Source organism: Mus caroli, chromosome 15, assembly GCF_900094665.2.
Source record: "Mus caroli chromosome 15, CAROLI_EIJ_v1.1, whole genome shotgun sequence".
In the NCBI taxonomy this organism is placed as follows: Eukaryota; Metazoa; Chordata; class Mammalia; order Rodentia; family Muridae; genus Mus; species Mus caroli.
This window is the reverse complement of record NC_034584.1, coordinates 1,569,636-1,591,728: the sequence shown is the minus strand read 5'-3', so window position 1 is coordinate 1,591,728 and position 22,093 is coordinate 1,569,636. Positions and strand designations below refer to the sequence as shown.

The 22,093-nt window shown below is 41.2% G+C and overlaps 1 protein-coding gene across 2 annotated transcripts in view; it reads right to left on the bottom strand.

Annotated features, from left to right (window-relative positions):
* Nucleotides 1-22,093, bottom strand: part of Mroh2b (maestro heat like repeat family member 2B) — a 63,582-nt gene that overhangs the window by 32,837 nt on the left and 8,652 nt on the right. For both annotated transcript variants that reach the window (XM_021183789.2, XM_021183790.2), the window contains exons 7-21: nucleotides 20,920-21,060; nucleotides 20,510-20,602; nucleotides 20,335-20,404; nucleotides 17,481-17,594; nucleotides 16,606-16,679; nucleotides 14,854-14,976; nucleotides 13,784-13,897; nucleotides 11,866-12,022; nucleotides 11,674-11,714; nucleotides 10,720-10,861; nucleotides 9,773-9,816; nucleotides 7,496-7,603; nucleotides 5,219-5,335; nucleotides 3,243-3,350; nucleotides 2,620-2,772 (exon numbers count right to left, since the gene is read on the bottom strand). In XM_021183789.2, the coding sequence (XP_021039448.1) occupies nucleotides 2,620-2,772; nucleotides 3,243-3,350; nucleotides 5,219-5,335; nucleotides 7,496-7,603; nucleotides 9,773-9,816; nucleotides 10,720-10,861; nucleotides 11,674-11,714; nucleotides 11,866-12,022; nucleotides 13,784-13,897; nucleotides 14,854-14,976; nucleotides 16,606-16,679; nucleotides 17,481-17,594; nucleotides 20,335-20,404; nucleotides 20,510-20,602; nucleotides 20,920-21,060 (1,599 nt within the window). The remainder of the gene's footprint in view (nucleotides 1-2,619; nucleotides 2,773-3,242; nucleotides 3,351-5,218; nucleotides 5,336-7,495; nucleotides 7,604-9,772; nucleotides 9,817-10,719; nucleotides 10,862-11,673; nucleotides 11,715-11,865; nucleotides 12,023-13,783; nucleotides 13,898-14,853; nucleotides 14,977-16,605; nucleotides 16,680-17,480; nucleotides 17,595-20,334; nucleotides 20,405-20,509; nucleotides 20,603-20,919; nucleotides 21,061-22,093) is intronic.

Here is a 22,093-nt window from a genome sequence, read left to right as displayed (position 1 = left end):
CTAGCTACCCCGGTGCTGGTCCGGCAGGAAGAGGCCTGTGGTCCTACTCAGGCCGGTTTTCTGCTTCCCTAACTAATGCAGTCTCAGGTCCCACACGCAATTGGATTGGAGCAGAAGGTGTGTTCCACTCACCAGAAGTCTTAAGATCCTGTGGCGGGTGTTGTGGGTAGCTGGCGAGTGTCAGCTGATCATGCGCCCTCGCTACCCCGATGCTTTTCTGACCGGAAGAGGCTTGTGGCCCTATGTAGGCCGGATTTTCATAGCCTTAAATTCTATTTGCTGATATTTTATTGATTTTTCTTAAATGTTCAAACTCTTCTCCCTCATCTTCTCAAGCACCATGATTATAAGCATACCATAACACACCAGATTTTATTTTATATAAAAGATTAGGTTTCTAATAGCTTTTAAAAGGATCTACAATAATTATTTTTATTATAATGTCCTAGCCACATTTACCTATAAGGCTTATGTATTTTCTTTGTTTCATTTTCACATGTTATATTTTATCAGAATTTCATACTCTGAAAACACATTCATGTTCATTTTGATTATCTCTATTTTCTTTTATTTTTGTAGTGTTGCCTTGATAGATGACTAAAAATTAGTGTATCACAAGAAATTTTATAATTAAAAAAATCCTTATTGTTGCTTATTAGACTTGAGGGCAACAGAATCAGGGCCTGATGAGTGAGATTCCTTGGCATAACTGATTCTAGGTTGACCCTCTCTGGCTCTATTTTAGGACTTTGACCCCTTCCTGATTCATTCTCTTGAAGTTACATTGGATATTAGAAATGCCATGATCGATTGGTCAACATTTTTATAGTAGGAGACTGAAGTCATTTCTAAGTGACAGTGAGCCTTGTCAGACAGATTGTCCTTGAAATGAGTGTGATTGTTAGTGATGGTGAGGCTGCACCTCATAGGCTGTCCTCACAGGAATGAGACTGCTCCCTGTAAGTGACGGCAGTGCTAACAATTTCCTCAGGACCTTTCGCAGAACCAGAGCTGAGACAACGATCAGTCAGACCACTGATCTGACCTAGCCTATCTACTCTGCTGTACCCTGACCACTTTCATTGATTCCATGCCTGATAACATCTCACGTTCTGTAAACTCCTGGATGACAGATCTGAGATCAGTGAGTGCCACTCTCTTTGTTCTTCCTGACAGGGACACATTTCCCTAGAACTACTAGGGAATACCAGATTTTGTCATTTATTCTTAAAAACTGACTTATTGAATAACTGATTGTCAGACAATTCTCTGGGGTCTAAGGCGTGGGACTTACTGCTCTGCATCCTTCTCCTGGCATGTGCTGATATCTAAAATTTTATGAATTCCCTACGAACTTATTCTTATCACATGCATATAGGAATATGAGCCAAGGGCAATATTATGGCCTGTATGTAGAATGTCCCCCAGAGGCTCAAGTTTTGTGCTTGATCTCAGATAATGATACTATTTTGAGATTTTAGAAATATTAGGAGGTGGGGCTGAGCTCAGAAGATAGGGAGTATCTTGTTCTTGGCATTTTCTTATCCCCCATCATTCTTGTGTGCCACGGAGAAACTTCAGCCTGTACTCCTGATACCATAAACCATGGAAAGAGCTCTCTGAAACTGTGAGCCAGCTTAAAACTTCACTCCCTTAAGTTGTTTCTCTGTGAATTTATTTTGTTCACATCAGTGCAAAATTCTATCAGATCCTGACATCAAGAGGCCCTGCAGGGGAAGGCAGAAGCAAATGTGGAGACAATCAGGGAGACTTCCACATACCTGCTTTCAGATAAGAATCACTCCCAAGTCTTGCAAGTCTACAGATTTGCAGACTATTTTTGTGACCTACTTAACCAACCTTTCTGGAGACCCATGCTGTAAAGCTAAACTTTGAATTCAACCCCTTGGTGACTGACTCTTCAGGGCTGGGTCAGCTTGACTGTGGCCTGCCAAGAGGATATGAAGTGGTAACAAGTATGGAGCAGTTCTCAAGATAAATAAAGAAAGTGCTATGGGGGAAAGAAGTTTCAGATGAATTGTGACTCAGTTTTGTGGCTTCTGAGGCTGGACTCACACTTGTAGCATGGAAAAATGTCAAGGAGGTCAGTGTGCCTGGGCTGAGTGCAGAGGAAGAAGTGACACAAGATGAGTTGGCTTGAGTAGCTTGATAAATGACACATTTTGGTCATATTAAAAATAAATACATGGTGCTTGTGATTTAATGTCATGGGTGACAAATGAGAGATTAAATAGCTGACACTGAGTTATACTTGGAAGATTAATATACCAAGGAAGTGATAAGCCAGTGGACCTACAGTGGTGTGGGGCAGTTGTTTATATTCAAAGAAGGTTGAGATCACCATGGATACACCTGGCCTGGGAAGGCATCTGGGAGAGACAAAGGACATGCTGTGTCCAAAGACTCAGGAAATAAACAAAACATTTAGCCTTATTCCATAAAATAATGTCTCTGTTCATGTGTTCTCTAACACGCTACATTTTATTTATTGGTCTGGTTTGTATCCCTTTGGCCTAGGTGATTTTCCTAGGAGCTGAGCCTCTGTGAGGTAAGGCAGCCCTAGCCTGCAAGTAGAGTCAGTCCTGTGACCGGGGTTACCTGACAACATTGACCATAGAGAAGCAGGATTTGACCCATGATGTCTTGATCAAGCCTGGCTAGAAGTTGCTGCTTAGGGGCATGGAGGGCCACAGCTCCGTAGATCAAGATGAGGTCAGTCTTTGTCAGACTTTTTTTCCCAGAAAAAATACCCTGAAGACAAAAGAAGAGAGATATAAACCATGTGAAAGAATCCTTTTCTCATATTTTGTCTTTTTCCTGGTGGAGCACCACAAGGGTTGGTTAACTGGATTGAGATGATTACAGTGATGCTAAAACAAACACTCTTGCTTGTACAAATGCCAACAAGATGGACTGTGATACGGGCAGGCCATGAATCTTTTGTTAATTAGTATCCATCCCACCCCTCCTTCAGGGAAGCAGGGTATATCACTGAAGCTGTGACAGGACAAAGATAGGCACACTTAAGCTTTCTTGGTTAGCACTAGTGCCAGAGAAAGTGGAGTAGACTTCTTAGTTAGACAGTTGGCCATCCCGCAATGTCAAGGTTAAGGACTGAGGGCAAGGGCTAAGAATAGTATGAAAAAGGGATATTGATTGAAGAAATAAATATTGTTTGCCTCTGAGAGAATTATGAGCTTCCGAGAAAATTATTCCTTTACCTTACATCGATTGACAAAAAATTTCTCCTTGTCTTGGAATGTTTTAAGAACGTTTAAAACAATATCCAAGTGGTTCTCAGCGCAGAATCCTAAAATTGATGTTGTTCCCTAAAATCAGAAGGAATGGAGTTTTGAGTGTAGTCATGCGTTCAGTCAATACTACTGGAATACTTACCACTGTGTACCAGACACTTTTCTGGTCACTGGGGATTGAATGGAGCACCCTGATATCCCTATCCCTGTGGAGTACACAGGTAGTTAGACAGCTTTGAGGCAACAGGGGAACTCTATAGTGTATACAACTAATGCTACAGGATCCAGAAAGGGAGGACACAGTGGCTGGTGAAGACTCGACAAAATCCATGATATATGTAAGGTAGGTAGAAATTCTTGTGCAAACACATTAAAATTGAGCAGAAGCAGGGCCCTGACTAGCACAAATGTGAGTTGCTGGGATTCCTATGAGGGAGAGCTTCAAATACAAAGTAACTGCAAAGGCCTGATGCCTCTCAGGAGAACTGAGGAAGTGATCATAAAGGTCAGTGCTCCATGAGGCCTACAGGTGATCCTCAAGAATTTGGATGCACCGCTAGCTTTTTTTTTTTTTTTAACTTTTATTCCCAACTGGCAGATAAGGAGTACATATATTTAAATGGTACAGTGTGAAGCTCTGATACACATTCGACACTGTGGGATGTTCCAATCATGCTGAATATATTTGTTGTTCTAAATACCTATATTGCATGCATGCATGCGTGTGTGTGTGTGTGTTACACCTAAAACCTGTTATTTTTAGGCATTTTGAACTAGGTAATATATTATTATCGACTATGTTTATTGAAAAAATTTGAAGTCAATACTCTATTGAAACGGCCTCATATCTGAGGTGCTTTGATTCTTGAGGGCTGGTTCTTGGGAGCTGCTGGTATCATATTATAATGATAAAGGTCTTCCTACCTTACTTGCCCACTGTAGATGTCGCCATAAAATCTTCCTTATGAGTCTGACAAGAATTTTGTCATGGTTCATTGATGGCAATTTGTTTCATGGTTGCTGTCGTACTTCATTTGGCCAACTATGGTACTGTTTTTAGTTCGTAGACATGGGCCACTATCAGTGGCAAGCAATTGGCACACTCCCTTGACAGCTTATGGTCTTAGTCACCACCCTAAGATATAAACTCCTTTGGATCGTGTAGACTATTTGTATGCTTACCCCATGACACTGTGCCTTTATTTGTCTAATTTACCTGCCATTTCAGCCCACCAAAAGCCAGTTCCTAGACAAATGGACTCTCAATTATTCAGTGCTGAACTGCTCCAGAACATGGGAGAAAGCCAGAAGGGCACACTTATGGTTCAACCTTGGTGGAGCCCTCAAATCCAAAGATATATCTCAAAGCTTTTGTTTCGTTTTCTTTCTCCATTTCCCTCAAGTTCCCCTCCCATTTGAAAAGGCTCAGTAAAGTTCAAGCTCAACTGTGGACTCTGTTATGTGTTTATCCTCAGTTTGACCTTGGAAGAACCCGAGTTACATAGCATGGAGGTTGGCAGTGGTGTATCCTAGGCTAAGTAGGGAGTGAATAAAAATACTTCCCTGTATCTCTTAGGTTCATGCTCATATTCTTTCTAGATGACCATTGAGGTCACTCTCAGTTTGAAAATTTAATGATCTCACTGGTCATTGTCATACTCCAAGAAACCAGAAGTGAGACACATCACAGAGCAACAGTATTTGAAATGCATTTCTCAGGAATTTTACACACTTGGCAAAAAGAAGTGAGGTACTGACATTTAAACAGGGAAACTTTTTTCTTTTCAGGGGGGGGATTCTTTTGGACTTTGTGAATAATACTGGTACTACTAGTAATGGTACTAGTGAATAACTGTTTAATAAGACAGACCAGGATTGTTCCAAGGTTTTGTGGTTGGGATTAAAAGCTAGCACTGGAAGAGGGAACTTGAAAGGGATCGCACCTGTCTGTGGTCCCCCAGTAGGCTGGGAGTAACCAGGAACTCGTTGATCTGTGAGCTCACAAAGTCTTTGTCTTGGCAGGATGCTAAGGTAGTCCCCAAGGCTTTCCAAAGAAACTTCTGGAAGACAAAAGATGAGCAGGAGAATTCAAAAGTTAGGAAAGCAAGATGTATGAAAAGAGGGAAGAGTTGAATTAGTCATAAGAAAAGGAAAAACAAACAAACCAACAAACCAGGAGGCATTAACTTATAATTGCCTAATATCTGCATATCTCACACACTCTCTTCTTGACAGCATTCTTTCAGGCTCTGTCTTCGTTGGAGCTTCCTGCACTCCTTCTGAATCTTTTCCTAACAGGTTCATTCTCTATAGCTTCTTTTTGAAAACGTATACATGTATACAATGTCTCTCGGTTATACTCATTCCTCACTGCCCCCTTCCAGCTCTCCTTGGCCCCCTCTAACATATCTCCCATCTACATCCCATCCCATTAAATCTAGTGATGCTCATATGAACTTGTGTATGGGAGTCCTCCACTGGGGTGTGGGTAACCTACCAATTGCTTCCTCTAACTCCAACCAAAGAAAAGTGCATCTCCCTTCCTTAGCAGATATCTGACAGTAGTTTGCAGCTAGGGATGGAGCTTCTGGATACCTCCCTCCTCCATGCTGGAATTTTTAACTGTTTTTTCCTCCCATGGCCAGGGAAGACCTCATATGTTGTTACTGTATGAGGTTAAGCATAAACTAACCAGTTGGAAATGAGACTGAGAGTACATGGACTAGAAACAATCTGTCCTAGCTAAGCTATGATGTGTGAATCAAACTCTAGTTTATGCTGCAAGCCCAATTGAGAAGAATGAAAGCTGAGCCCAGCCAAGCTCATTTCTGAGACAACTACTCAAAGTATAGGGCTGTAGAGCCAGTTGTTGAGTGGCTTTATTTCAGACCATTATTGGTAGCTTGTTACACAGGAAAAACTAACTGGTATACTTTTACTTTACTTGTTTTTAGTGTAAGGATTGAGCAACTGAGAGATCTCACTGCTTAAGTTGTTGTCTCTCCAGGCATGGTAGCTCATGCCTATTATCTGAGCACGTAGGAACCTGATGTAGGAGGATTGCTATGAAGTTCTGAGTTAGCTTGAACTACAGAGTACAACTATATATATATTTTTAACATCCTCCTCAAAACTGGTCTGGCTCTTCAGAGGGTGATTATCTTGGAGCAGTATTGTAGGTTTGGAAAGTCCTGGATGAGCGATATGACATCAAGAACATAGGGCCAGTTTGTGCAATGATGACTAGGCACTGCTCACAAAGTCTTCCATATCCCTCCTCCCTCCAAGACAGGGTTACTCTGTGTAACAGCCCTGGCTGTCCTGGAACTTGCTTTGTAGAGCAGGCTTGCTCACAAAGTTTTAATTGCATCTGCAGGCTTTGTGGAGCAGTCTGGAAAGCTGGTATTCTGAACTAAGTGTGAATCAGGACAGAGAATTTTGACAATTAGATAGAAGAATTGAAGTTTAATAATGGTAATAACTCATTATTGAATTTGGTGTTAGAAATTGTAAATCTTAAATATCTCTATAGAAAACTGAAATTTATAAGTGATTTTAATCCAATAATGACCATGATCAAAGCTGCTTTCATACCCAGCACACATATTGTACTGGTCGCTTTGCTTAGGGACCTGCTTCTGCATCTCTCGAACCCTTGACATAGATCAAATCCTGAATGCTGTGAAGAGTCAGAGATTTAAATATTCCCCCCCCCCAGGCTACATTAGGAATACACAGCAGACTCTGGATTAAAATCCCATTTAGAATGGAACCCTACAAGGTAGAGAGCTATGGGCATGATACAATTGAATGCAAGAACTAGATTTTGAAAAACATCTTGCCTCTAACCTTGCTGAAATTTAGAGTTATGTCTGGTTGCCTAGCTTGTAAAAATGGCATAACAGAAATTAGTGCACAAACTGGCATTTAACCTGTGCTGAGATTGACTTTCCTGTGTCCATTGTTCCTCCTTTAGAGATCTCTGGATCTTAGCCAAGTGCATACCTATGTATGTCAATAGTCCTTAAACATGGATGGGTGCCTATAAGCATGTTGGTCTACATGTTGGGTGAAGAGAAGGAAGTACTCAGCCCTCAGCAAGGGACCTAAGGGAACTCTTTCCTCTAGCCATTTTTTTCTCCTTTTGAATGTACTCAAGACAAGATGGAGGTTAAGCAGACATAAGGTGGATTCCAAAGTCTTTTTGTTGGAAAACCAACCTTCTCCATTGAGCTGTTGGAGTAACTGCCCATTTGTAGGCTAAAGTCCCGACTCAGTTGGCTGGTCCAGGCCACGTCACTGATTTTCCATAAAGATTCCTTGAGCAACTGTTGCAGGAAGTGGAAGGTAGAAGTGAGTTTGACTATTTTGGGGGCTTTCCTGTTACTTATCTCACTTTCTAAAGTATAAATGTATACATAACTGGGGCCGTTCCTTTCTCATTAAGTAACTTGTTATTTTGGAGCCTTTCCCTTCATTTATTTTAAAAACTACTTTCTGATATGTTCTGAATTCCCATTAAGACTAAAATACACAGATGTAGAAATTACATAAGTACTTTCCTTTCCTCTATTAAACAAAACTTATACAAAGATTAAAATAGAATACAACCAGAAACAAATTTCAGTTAACATTTTCCAAATTTTGATAGAGTTGGAAAAATTCCATGTTTGTGTGCCAAATTGCTTATGAAATATGAGAGTGCGCATGTGCACGTGCGTGTGTGTGTGTGTGTGTGTGTGTGTGTGTGTGTGTGAGAGAGAGAGAGAGAGAGAGAGAGAGAGAGAGNGAGAGAGAGAGAGAGAGAGAGAGAGAGAGAGAGAGAGAGAGAGAGAGTGAGAAAGAGCTTTCAAAGAGGGAATGAAATGTCTTTAAGAACCAAAGAGAGGCACAGGTGCATTTCTACCAACTTGCCCTTTTCTAAGTGGATCTTCTTGATCTCACCAGATGTTCCCAAAGAGAATCAGAGGGTAGATTCTTGAATCCTTTTATTGCTTCATGGGATGATGTCTTAAAAGGACTTTTTTAAATCTCATTGGAGGACAAAAATCTGTTAGGATTTCTAAAACATATGATTTCTCTTATATTCCCTTTTTTCTAAGCTTAGAAAAGAACACTTAATGTCAAAAGCCCATGAAAAGATTGTGTGTACTTTTAAAACTGGAGCTCAGTTAGTGGGCCTCTTAAAGAAAAGAAATGAAATAGTCCTGGAACTTTGAGAGAAGAACATATGTTACATGGCTTTGAAAAAAAAGATTAGTTGCATACTCAGGAATGGAAGAAGGAAAGGAACTGTTCTCAAGGCTTCCTGCTAGAAAAAAAAATAAATTCCCCATCACAAAAAGCTATTTTAAAACCAGTAGCTAGTAAGTGCGTGCTTGGGATTTTGAGACAGGAAGGAGGACATAAGCGAAGTAGGAATGTAAGAACAGAGGACCAGCTGATATATATGTGTATATATATATATATATATATATATATATATATATATATAATCAAAAAGAAACAAATGCTGATTTTTGGAAGAAGCTTTGAAAAGAGGCAGAGGAAGTAACATGGGGAGGCCACTGAAAACTAACACTTTTGCAGTTAAACAAACATTTACTTAGTTACTTATTGGTGCATGTGTGGAGGTGCAAAGGCAATTTGTGGGGGTTGGTTCTCTTCTTCCACCATAGAGAAATGGGGATGGGACTCTGGGTTGTCAGTCTTGGAGACAAGCTCTCTGATCTGCCTAGCTATTCTGCTAGCCTGGAAAGTGGCATTCTCAAGAAGCCACCAGAAATTCTTATGCAGACAGATTATGATGGGAAATGTGCCATACCAAACAAACAAACAAACAAACAAACAAACAAACAAACAAAAAACAAAAAAACCCCTCCCTGTCTCTGAGCTTCTTCATTGCCATTGGCTTCCTGAGCTGGAAACCCTGCCCACTCCTGCCTGCAACTTGACATTCCCCAAGCACTGTTTAGATTTAAACGTCTGAGGAGTTTCTTGGCCACAGAGGAGACTGTTTTCTGGAGAAAGGATACAGCAGGGGCCCTTTGGGTTTTAGAAACCAGGAGTGGAAGAGGATAACAAGAAACAGGCAGAAGGAAAGAGTCCATTTTGGACCCAGAAGTGGGCTTCACATTCATCTGTGTTTTGTGAACTACCAAGGAATGAAGGGGATAAAAATTCTGGAGAAGTCAAGATGTAAGAAAGAGAGAGATACTAAGTACAATCATCATGACTCCTTAAACTCCCTTTAAACACACTGAAGAACAAACATTGCTGTTTCCATTAAGACTTAAAGAAGATTTAAGCGATGATGATGATGATTTTAAAATGCTAATCCTTTTCTCAAGCCAAGGTGCTACATGCTCTTTGCAATGCATTCTTTTGCTGTTAATAAGAAGAGGGATAATGAGCTAATTTACCCTCCATCATCAAGAGTTCCTGAGGATGCCCCCTTACCTGCTGCTGCTCATCAGAGGTGTAGGACCCACCCTTACCTGTAATAGCATGGTTTCCCACAGCACGATGCTGGCATTACTTCCTAGAGATGAGAATGAATGTTGTAACTTCAAATCAGCCAACTTCAATTCTCCCCGACTCAACATCCAGTGGAAGAGTACAAATCAAGCTTTCTCTTTGTTCAGGATGAGTGTTTTGAGATGAAATTTACTGTGTTGGCAACTTTAAATTGCTTGTCAAATAGACAGTGTCCTTAATCTATGATAACATATTATTTTTGCTACTTTCAGAATTAATGACTGAAATGAACACATTTTGTAATGCATATTTTAACATCAACAATGTTTTTCAGGTGTTTTCCTTTTGCATTGGAAAGCTGTAACGTGTGTGAGTGTGTATGCACAAGTATGTACGTGCCCTTCCCCACCCCTCCAATGCATATGCATACTGAACACATATGGGCGTCAGAGGACAACTCTCAGAGACTGTTTATCTTCTACCATGCATGTTCTGGAGACCCAACTCAGGCTGTCATGTTTCATGGCAAGTGCCTTTACCCACCAAGACCTTTATCCCCTTGCCCCCTTTAAAAACCATATAGCCCAAGCTAGCCTCAAACTTCATTGTGTATCTAAGAGTGACTTTGAATAAGAATGTTTGCCCATCTCAATTATTAGAATTAGAAGCATGTATCAGCATGCAGCTACCTCTTAGATAATAGCAAAGGAAAATATTTGTATTTGCCAGGAAAAACAAAAACAGAGCAAAAAGAAAAGTTCCCATAAAGCTGCTATTCTGACGTGTTGAGAGCTAGATGGTAAGGAGTCAAGTCAAACAAAGCAGAGCTGACTGCCTTACCTATCATGCTCACTGCATTAATTGCCTAAAATGAGTACTGTTGCCTTATGGGGTTACAGAAAAATGGGGCAGCATTTCTCTATGGTCTTGTCTCCTAGCATAAAGACACAGCCACACTCTCACATACCTTCCAGAGGCTGCAGAAATGCAGGCATTCGTGTTTTCCACATCTCTACCAGCTTAGGATGGATTATCTCAGGCATAATCTTCAGAAGACCTATTGCACCGACCCCACACAACTGCCCTAAACTGGCCAGTATAGATACTACCTACAAGGCAGAGCAGGGAATGGTCAAGTGAGAATGTGTGTAAAGGGCCCATCTTTGCTTTGTCCTCACATTTTCCTCTCATCCCTAAATTAGATGCTCTTTTAACAAATAAGCTAACTCTCTTCTTTCTCAAGGACAAAATTAATATTTAGACTACTCTTCCATTTCTGTTCTCTTTCCTTCCTTCCTTCCTTCCTTCCTTCCTTCCTTCCTTCCTTCCTTCCTTCCTTCCTTCCTTCCTTCCCTCCCCCCTCTCCTCTTCCCCTCCCTCCCCTTCCCTCCCCTCCCCCTCCCTTTCTTCCTTCCTTTCATTCTTTTTTTTTTTGGCCCAAGGATGAAGGTGAAAAAAAATACATGGAAACAAAGAACAAAAAACTTAATGGAAAGAATCAATGTTTGGATTTACTCACTAATTAAATAAGGACATGTAGACTATTGTTTGAAATAAGGATATGTTTGTGGCAAGATATGGAGAAGAGAAATCTACATTGTAGATATGGGATTTGATTGATGGTACTTAGGCATGAGATTCAGTACATGTTTATTTTAATTTTAATTTTGGTGGGCTCATCTTAGGTCTGAACCGGCATCCCATGTTTATTTTGAAATAATTTAAGTTTGGTAAGAGTTTCAGAGTCAGAAGATTATCTTGTCAGTAGTAAGTTTTTATAAATGCCATCAGTGTAACAGAGAATTATCAATTCCTCTCACTGTGTCTTTGAAAGTGTTTAGCATTCTTTTTCTCAGAATTTTTATTTTAACCCAAACTGTCTGTATTATCAGCTTAAATTTATCCCATTTTGGTCACTCACCAGAAGTCGTGCCAGCAGCTGCTGGGGTGAAGGAAGTTTCACTAGAAAGAGAAAGCAATTTTCATCATCACCGCAGGGGGCCCGGGGAAATTCAGACTGGGATCAGGTATGAGCTCAAAGTGTGGTTGGTAGCCATTCTGGAATGAGTCTCTCAGAACAGAAAAGTTTTACTTTATTTATGGATGTACGAACCAGCTCCTGTAGAGACGACAAGTGCTGTTGACTCCTGGATATCACGCTTCTTCTTCTCTTCTGCCATGATTAGAATTCGGATGATGTTAAACAGGTAGTCCAGTGTTCCTGTGTATTCCTTGGGTACCACGTAAGTCAGGATTCGAGGCCACAGCACCTGTAGGACACATGCAAAGTGTTACTTCTCGTTTTCCATACTTCCTAATATCGTCTTATGTTCCCCCTTTTGTTTGAGAATATCCTCTTTTGTGTGTCAGTATTTCAGTTTTCAGGTCGTGTCCAAGAGAAATAAGCATGTCTACGCATTCACATTTGAGTGCTAGTTGTAGTGAGCGTGGGTGGGTGTTTCTCCCTGGAGTTGTTTCTTGACTTTGGAGTGGAAAAATTCTTCACTTTGAATGATGGCTGGAGGCACTAAGGGTAGACCTGCGTCTCTGAGCTCCCTCCACAATGCCAGGGTTCTTCTTGTCAAAGTGACGACTGAAACTACCCCACATGCTTTCTCCAACTTCAACGCTGAAGTGACACTGTTCTGGTGAGAATGGGGACGAGAGGATGACTGGACAAGAGGACGACTGGGAGTGGCTATTCCTTGTGCTTTGTGGCTCCTTTGCAGCTCTCCTTGTTCTGCATCAGCTTGGGCTTTGCGTATTGGCAACTTGTATTTAATCATGAATTCCCCCATTTCCCTGTAAGACTTCTCATGCCCCCACCCCCCAGTTTCGCTTGTATATGGGTGCTGCTGTATGACTCCTATAACTGGCATCTGGACTGATAGTTTCTTTCTCTAAGGCTGTCTGTGTGCCATTCCATGGGGTCCCCACACGGATTCTTTTCTGTATTTAGCCTTTGATTAACATTTTCATTTGTTCATCATACACGAGGCAATAGTTCAATATGCCAGATTCTTTGACGTTTAGTCAGGGAATTCTAAATGTCAAGAATACTGTGATATATTTCTTTTCTTCTACTTCACTGACTCTTTGATAAGAAGGTTTCAAACTTTAGTGTGCACCAGAAATACTGGTACTTTTCTCCAGATGTAGACTCTGATATGCTGATTCATTAGGTTTATAGCTTCAAAATATGCTTCTGAAACAAATATTCCAAATAACTCAAGAACTATATACTAGCCTGGATGAAGACTCAGACTGTAATTGGAGGGGGAGACCCTTTTGATTGCATCCTGGTTGGAACAATGATTTTAAGTCATCAAAATTTATTTTCAGGTTACTTTGCTCAAGAAAAATAGTTTCTTAGGATCTTCGCTTTGGAGTTTAGATTAACTTTGTCTCCAACTATCCCTGAGCCTGGGCACATTAACACTGCAATATTTCTAGGTAAGTTAAGATAACTTAAGAGCATTAATATATTAGAATCTCTATGAACTGAAATGTACTCTCCACGCATAGGTTACCCATACCCATTGCCTTAATTGTAGAGTTTACCTGGCTTTGAGAAACATCCCTCAGCTGTGTACTGAGCATCAAACTGCAGTTCTTACAGAGTATCAAGAAAGTTAAGACTATCTAACCTTGTGCAAACTCATGCCTTTAACCCCAAGTGAGCAGGTCCCTAGACAGGTGATCACAGTAACTTAAATGGCAACGAAAGTCCCTCATTGAGGAGGGGTTGTCTCAGACTCTATTCCCTGCCACTGGATCCCCTTCCCCTGCCTAGAGTGGTAGAGGATGTGCTTAGTCCAGCTGGGATTGGATGTCTCAGGGTGGGGTGGTTCCCAATGGTGGCTCCCCCTTCTCTGAGGTGAAGAGGAGTCATGGCTGGAGGGATTTGTAAGGGCCGGACTGGAAGGAAAGGAAGGAGGTGGGGCTGCAATCAGGGTGTAAAGTGAATTAAAAAAAAAGTAAATTACTGAAAAAAAAATCCAAAAAATAAAGAACAGAAGAAAGTCCCTTACCTGGGGCATCCCAATGACCAGTGGATCCAGGGATTTTAAGACCTCAAGGCTTGTTTCTTGAACAGATTTTTCTCCATTTTCATCTTCTTGAGAGTTAGATTTAATTGGGTTTTCCTTTAAGACATGATAAACAACTTTCTTTAGCCTTACTTTGGTGTGTTTTCAGACTTCGGGTAGAAGACATTAATGGTCATCTTAAGGGCTCATGGAATCACTGATCTGGATCCCTAATACCAATCATGTTGCCATTGGAGAAATGGGCTAGAAGATACAGGGTTGGCTGAAACATCAAAAGAAAGGTTCTAAGGCTCTCTTCGATGCTGTCCTTTTTCTCTGTCATCTAGGCTTTTACCATTTTCTCTAGGGAAGAAAATGCAAATCACTGTTTGCCAGTGGAATGGATTCTAATTTCAGCTGTGACCCTCTTCCTAGAATGGCTGAGATCTCTCACACACTCCTAGATGGAAAGCTAGTCTCAGTTGCTATGGCCTGGATGTTTTTTTCTCCTACATTCTCAAATGTTGAAATCTTAAACCTCAAAGTGATGGTATAAATAATGGTGGTGATCCAAGGGTGGTTAGGTTGTAGGTATGTGATTGAATGGGAGTTTTGAGGAAAAGACCTAAGAATCAGCCAGTCCCTACATCAAGAATGGCCACACTGAGAAGGCACTGTGTGGGAGGAAGATCTCACCAGAAACAGACTCTTAAATATTGTTTAGAAACCGCCCAGCTCAAGGTATTTTTGTGTTTGTGGCTCAAACAAACTAAGTCACCACTGTAGTATGAAGTTGTGTCTGAAGCCATTTAAATTATCCGGCCTCCCTCATTTGAGGCCCTTGGAGGATATGTTGCTTCCTTAGAGAAAACTGATTTATCCTAGGGTACATTCGTTTTAAATGAGAAATGAAGTCAGTGAAAGGGAAAGGGATCTGAGAGAACCAGGGGGTTAGAGAAATAATAAAAATGGTTAGACAGAGCTTGTACTTGGGCGCCATCACTTTCTTTGAGGTTTATTGAGCCAACTTCACTTGAAGGATAATTACAATCAAAACTGTAGCATGCTCATACCAGGTTCCTGTTGGACATGGCAAACTGGGAGAAGATATAATCGATCAAGGGCCATCCTTCCCGAGCTTCGATGTATCCTTTTTCACACATGGTTTGGATGAGAAGAAGGGTGGACTTCCTTACCTGGACGAGGAGTAATACAACTGAAATGATTTATGCTTCACAGAGGAGAGGGTGGCCCTTCCACGTGCCTGCCAACTTCGGAACCATCCAAAGGTAGGAACTTTAAAAGTATACATTTTTACTCAATCATGATTTATTCCAGAATCTCTTAGGGAGAAATTCGTTCTTTTCATGTATTCCAAACTACTATTTCATATGAAAATTAAAATAATCATTCATTTTTTTCTTGTTTTTACTTTTCTAACATGAAAAATGTCAATCGAATAACAAGATACAGGAAACAACAGCAATTTCCCACTTATATGACTTAATCTTGATGTTCTCAGGTTGAAAATAGGACATCTACGCTAAGAAAAAGACCCATGGCTTATTTTTGGGAAGAAGGTGCACTATCTTTTAAAGAAATATTTCTTTTTGAAATTATAATATAATTATATCATTTTCCCATTCCCACTGAATCCTCTCATAGATTTCTCCATGTTCTGTTTCATATCTATGGCCTCCCTTTTCATTATTACTACACACACACACATACACACACACACACGCACACGTATATGTAATAGATTTGCAAAATATGTATATACAAAATGCTCTGTGTGTATAGTGTTTCTTGAATGTGAATGTTTTTAGGACTGACCATTTGGTACTGGATAACCAGTGCTCTTTCCCAGGGAAGATTCTTTCTTCCACTCTCAGTATTCAGTAGTTGCTACTATTCTTTCCTCTGCTCACGGTTAGCATGTGTTTTGTTGTTCTTGTTTAACCCACATTTGGTAGTCATCTTTTTAAAGAAAATTTCTATTTATTTTGTGTGTGCATGTGCATGGTTGCATGCATTCTCCAGCACATATGTGGAGATAAAAGGACAACTTGCTGGAATGAGACTTTCCTTCCAACATATGGGTGCTCAGGATTAACTCTCAGGTTTTTATGCTTAGCAGCAGGTACATTTTCTCACTGAGCCTCTCTTCAGCACATAGCATCTTTGCAAGTAACCTAGAAAAATCTATTTGAAGAACATCACAGAGTTGGGATGGGAAAACTCTTTGATTCCTGTACTGGCTAGTTTTGTGTCAACTTGACACAGCTGGAGTTATCACAGAGAAAGGAGCTTCAGTTGAGGAAATGCCTCCATGAGATCCAACTGTAAGACATTTTCTCAATTAGTGATCAAGGGGGAAAGGCCCCTTGTGGGTGGGACCATCTCTGGGCTGGTAGTCTTGGTTCTATAAGAGAGCAGGGTGAGCAAGCCAGGGGAGGCAAGCCAGTAAAGAACATTCCTCCATGGCCTCTGTATCAGCTCCTGCTTCCTGACTTCCTTGGTGATGAACAGCAATGTGGAAGTGTAAGCCAAATAAACCCTTTCCTCCCCACCTTGCTTCTTGGTCATGATGTTTGTGCAGGAATAGAAACCCTGACTAAGACAATTCCACTGGGAAGCCTTAGAACTGTATGTAAATTAGAATGTAAATTATTTTTTGGAGTTGAGTTCTTTAAAAAAAAATGACAGTGATTAGTGAACAATTTATAAAAACGTTTCACACTAGATCCTCAAAGACCCAGAATAATTTTAGTCATTTCTAAAGCCACCACTAACCAAATAGAAGTGCCAGTTAAATTCCTTACTTTGACACTGAGGTCACCCATGACAAGTTTGACTGTCTTTTCAATTGAAGTTGTATGATTCCTAAACTTGGGCTCTGAAAATCAAAAGGAGAAACTAAGATCAGAAACAGTGGGAATACAGTGCGATCTAGAATTGGTAAAAACCTATAGAATCAAAGCCCACAAATCGAAGGCTCTGCTCGCTAACACTATACAATACCCCTTCTTCTCCTATCTCTTCTGTCTTCTGATCATTAACCATGCCAGTTACCCTTTTAGTTTTCTGTTACATCTGTTTCTTCCATCACAGGTTAAATTACAGCATGCATTGAAAATGCCATGCCCAGGCTGTAAAATTTAAGACTATTTTGTATTGTTACCAGCCAATTCTTAAACAACTAGACTTTTAAACCTACCATGTTACAAAAAAAATTGAATTCTCACATTTTACTGAATTTATAGTATATCATTTTTTTTTAGTGTAACAAAAAAGAAAAAATACAGTGGACAATTACAATAAAAATATTAATGAAAACATGTTCACTATTATAAAAATGTAATTTTTGGAAGTAAGTGATACAGTGATTCATCACATTCTAGTCTGTTCTAAATGCAGAGAATTCTATACCCCTTCACCAAACTTCTCCAACTTCTAATTTTTAAATTTTAACTCTTCGAGTTTCTTTATCTTTCTCAGTGAAATGCATTTGTAAATTTCACAAAAGAAGGAAAATAACTGAAAATACCTGCTTAGACAGGGGAAGTTACAGAAGACCAATAAGACAGCTTTTCCTCAGTGTGACGTCACACAGAAGATGTAGCAGAAAGTTTGGGGACAATGGGCCTTTGCGACTGTCTTGCTGATGAACTATTCTGGCTTCATCTTTAATGCTTACCCTCAGCATTGATAGTTGATCTTAACAGAGTTAAGATTCCTGTTCGAACAGCCTCATTGGTACTTCTTATTTGTTCATCAAAAAAATCCAGCAGGTCTACAGGGTTGGCGTGAGCTGCAGGTTTAGAAATACCAAGCTTGTGAGAATACCTTCAAAGGATTCGTATTAGCACATGCTAAGTACACAAGCATGTAACATATGGGATTCGTATTAGCACATGCTAAGTACACAAGCATGTAACATATGGGATTCGTATTAGCACATGCTAAGTACACAAGCATGTAACATATGGGGGACTCATTTTCTTCTTAGGTAAGGTACTTGTGAATGAGAGGACAGGAATTTCCACTTGAGGACTGTCAGGGACCCTCCATGGTGGGTTTTGTGACTTCTGGGCACTGGTAGTTCTGTAAGTAGTAATGCAGAGCTAGCTGAGAAGTTTGTTTTCTAAGATACTTGCAGAGCTTGGGTTACTGTCCTCCAACCTGTGTCCTTAGCCTCCTGTAGAAGTTAAGGATGTTACAAAGACAATCTAGAGAAGGCTAGTAGAAGGGATACTAATTCAAAGGAACTAATGTCCCTATAAGAAGAAAAGGGATGTGTGAAGGGGCATGGCAAGACCAAGGAAGATGGAGGCAGAGGCTGGACCAACGCCTCAGCAGCCCAGAAGCTAGAGGGCTGTAGGGCAAAGCAATGGAATGCCTGGGTCAAGGGAGAGTAGTGTGAGTTAGAAGTGATCAGAGTAAAGTGACTTTGAGTTAGACATAGAGGGAAGAAGAATGTACACCATCAGAGGAGTTGGGAAGGGACAGGGAGGGCTGGAAAGACTTCTCAGCAGTCAATGGCACTGATTGCTCATCTAGACGGTCATGGATTGGTTCCCAGCACCTACACAATGCCTCAAAGTCATCTTTCACTCCAGTTACAAGTAACTCAATGCCATATTCTGGTTTCCAAAGGCATTGCACACACACAGCGCACAGACATACACACAAGTGAAATACATGTAAGTGGATGGAACTAGAAAATATTGTCCTCAGTGAGGTAACCCAGATAATAAAGAACACACATGGTATGCACTCACTGATAAGTGGATATTAGGCAAAAAGCTTGGAATACCCATGATGCCACTCATAGACCATATGAAGCTCAAGAAGAAGGAAGACCAAAGTGTGAATGCTTGAGTCCTTCTTAGGAGGGGGAACAAAATACTCACAGGAGGTAGAGGGTGATAAAGACTTGGGAGGAAGAGAGGAGGGGGAGGGGAAACGGGGGCAAGATCAGGTATGGGAGGAGATGGGGATGATAGACAGAGGGTCAGGAAATTGAAAAGAGGTGTGTAGCAATGGGGGATGGGGAACTGGGGGTAGCCACCAGAAAATCCCAGGAAAGCAAGAGGCTTCAGGGACCCAATGGGGATGACATTAGCTGAAATACCTAACAAAGGGAGGGAGAACCTGTAGAGACCATACCCAGAGGTTAGGCAAGGCCCCTGGTTGGGGGATAGGGCCACCAACTCATCTCCAAATTTTTAACCCAGAATGGCTCCTGTCTAAAGGAAATAGGGGACAAAGAGTGAAGCACAGACTGAAGAAAAGGCCATCCAGATACTGCCCCACCTGGGGATCCATCCCATATACAGACACCAAACCCAGACACTATTGCTGATGCCAATAAGTGATTGCTGACAGGAGCCTGATATAGCTGTCTCTTCAGAGGCTCTGCCAGAGCCTAACAAATATAGATGGAGATGCTCACAGTCAACCATTGAACTGAATATGGGGACCCCAATGGAGGAGTTAGAGAAAGGAGTGAAGGAGTTGAAGGGGTTTGAAACTTCATAGGAAGAACAACAATATCAATTAACCAGACTCCCCAGAGCCCCCAGGGACTAAACCACCAACCAAAGAGTACACATGGAGGGACCTATGGCTCCAGCTGCATATGTAACAGAGGATGACCTTATCTGGCATCAGTGGGAGGAGAGACCCTTGGTCCTCTGAAAGCTCTATGCCCCAGTGTAGGGAAATGCCTGGGAGGTGAGATTGGAGTGGGTGGGTGGGTGCGGGAGCACTTTCATAGAAGCAGGGGGAAGAAGGTTGAGATAGAGGGTTTCCAAAGGGGAAACTGGGGAAGGGGATAACATTTGAAATGTAAATAAATAAAAGTATCCAATAAAAAATGTCAAAAAATACTTAAAATTGTAATAGATATGCAATGGCATAAGAGGGATCTGGAGGAGGTGGTCTCTCAGAGGAATCCAATGCCTGTTTCTAAATGTGCTGATTGATGCAGGGGCTTTGGCATCTCCTTTTTCATCTGTGCCAGGTATTTAAAAGAGGACAGAAAGACGTATGGTAATGCAGAAGTAAAACAAAGAGAGAGATAGAGGGAGAGAGAAGACAAAAGAAAAGGGGGAAAGATGAGAGAGAATTTTTTTTCTTTTAAAGTTCTTGAGATTGAAGGAATGACCAAGAATGAGACAAAGAATCAAGCCATGACTTAGGACTTGAAAATATCACAGCGTCTGATATACTCAGAGGGAAGCAATCTCCTATCTTTTAGGGTGAGAAATTCATGCTGGCTTCCCAGAAAAATCTTCTGGTTGGTAGCAGATAATATTCTCTACCCAGAATTACCGTGTCCTGGGTATCCTGGCACGACTTACTGCCCTACCCATGCCACTCCTCCTGCGATCCTCGGGACAGGGGCAGGGGCGGAGAAGGTTAGGCAGAGCTGCTGTGAGCTTAAGGAACATTCTGTATGTTTGCAAGCAGTCCCAGTGACAGCACACACTCGCCCATCTTTGTCACTTTGAGCTCTCTTTATTAGCACTCGGGATGCTGGGTCATACCTAGAATGAGGAAACAGCTTGAAGCTTCAAGTTTGTTCTCCTTTATTGGTGGTTCTGGAACTTTGCAGATCTGAATGGGGGCGGGGGAATAACAACAATCAGAGAGTAAGTGGAAGGCTAAGGGGGAGAAATAATGAGAACCGAACTAAGAGATCCGACGGCATGGACTTCCTACCTGGTGCAGCAAACTGCTGAGGATTGATCTTCTCAGGTTCTTGGGAAGGACAATGTCATAGAGGACTGCGGCAGTGAGGATCTGTTTCAGACTCTAGAACAGAAGCACTCATGGGTTAGTGGACTGCTGCTGCCAATGAGGCAGCCACACAGGAGATCAAGGACAACGAATGAGTACATTTTATAAGAAGAACAAGCCCAACCGTGCTTCAGTTACAGAGTTTTCATAGGGATTCTGATGTCACCAGTTCTTTACCTACTTTTTGCAGTTTCTGTCAGCAGTTGCGGTGAGCTCTCTGCTATGCCCCAGCGCGTGGCCAAAGGGGGCTACCGAATAGGTGTTTGAGTTCCCTAAGCTTTTTGAAACTTGGTGTCCACAGATAGGTTTCAAATGGAGCCCCCCCCCCTCACCTGTGTGATGTAGAAATCATTCTCCTTGTCTCGGTATTGGAGGAGAAGCCAGGATATTTGGCTCAGCGCGAATTCACAAAAGTCTTCCCGATGCAGCAGCAGGCTCACGGTGGGGCCATGGGCCTTAATTATGGCCAAAGCCTATAAAGGCAATAAACAATGATCATTGGTGACACTGTCCTATGTTTTGTGGATGGCTTTCAGTGTATGGGTGCTTTGGGGACTCCATAAATACAAAAATCTACTTTAGAAAAAAAAAACACCTTTAGAAACAAAACTATTCTGTTTTGCTTTGTTTTGTTTTTGAAAATTCATGAGCAACAAACAGCATGTGTAACCACATCTATGTCAATGTTCGTTTCAATACTTGTTCTTTGTTTTCAGTGTATGATCCCTCTGCCCTCTGTGTTTGTATACATGTGCAGATGTGTGCATAATTGAGCAACCTCAGGTGTAGGTCTTGTGAGAGAGGTTGTTTTTGTTTGTTTTTGTGTTAGTCAGGCTCAGCAGCCTAGAGCTTCCTCTAATTCTCATGTCTTTGCCTCTCAACTCCTAGTAGGAGTGTGCTGAGAATCCAGACGCCTGCCCTGCCATGTCAGACTTCTGTGTGAGTCCTGGAGATCCAAATTAAAGGTCATCAGACTTGTGCAACAAGTGCTTTACCAAATCTCTCATAGTCACTTTCTTTCAACATATTGATGAATTAAAAAATTTCCTGATATTATAAAATACCTTGGGACTCCATATTTCCTCAAGATTAAATAAAATCTTCCATTCGTAGGGAAGCTTGTAAAGACACAGGATGGAAATTAAAACAATAGGGTATTTTCAGGGGAGGTGAAACATTTTTTCTAGAGGGGAAGTCTGTTTTTAGTGAATACCTCACCATCTGAGATGAAAACCTTTCACTTTGCAGAGAAGGTAATCAAGACACAAGTTGTTCATATGAAGATGAAACAGTAAGATGTAAGAGGAGGTGAAACACTGCATCCTTCTGAAAAGCTTATTAATAAGCTCAGGAAATAAAAAAAAATTAGTGCCTTCAGGAAGTTCCTGAAACAGACAAGGTTCACTAAACCCCTCCTTTTCCCAGGCATATAGAAGCAGTAAGAATGGCTGAGAGAATTTCTCAGACAAGCTGAACTGCTTGAAAGAAGCAGAAACCATCTGAGCT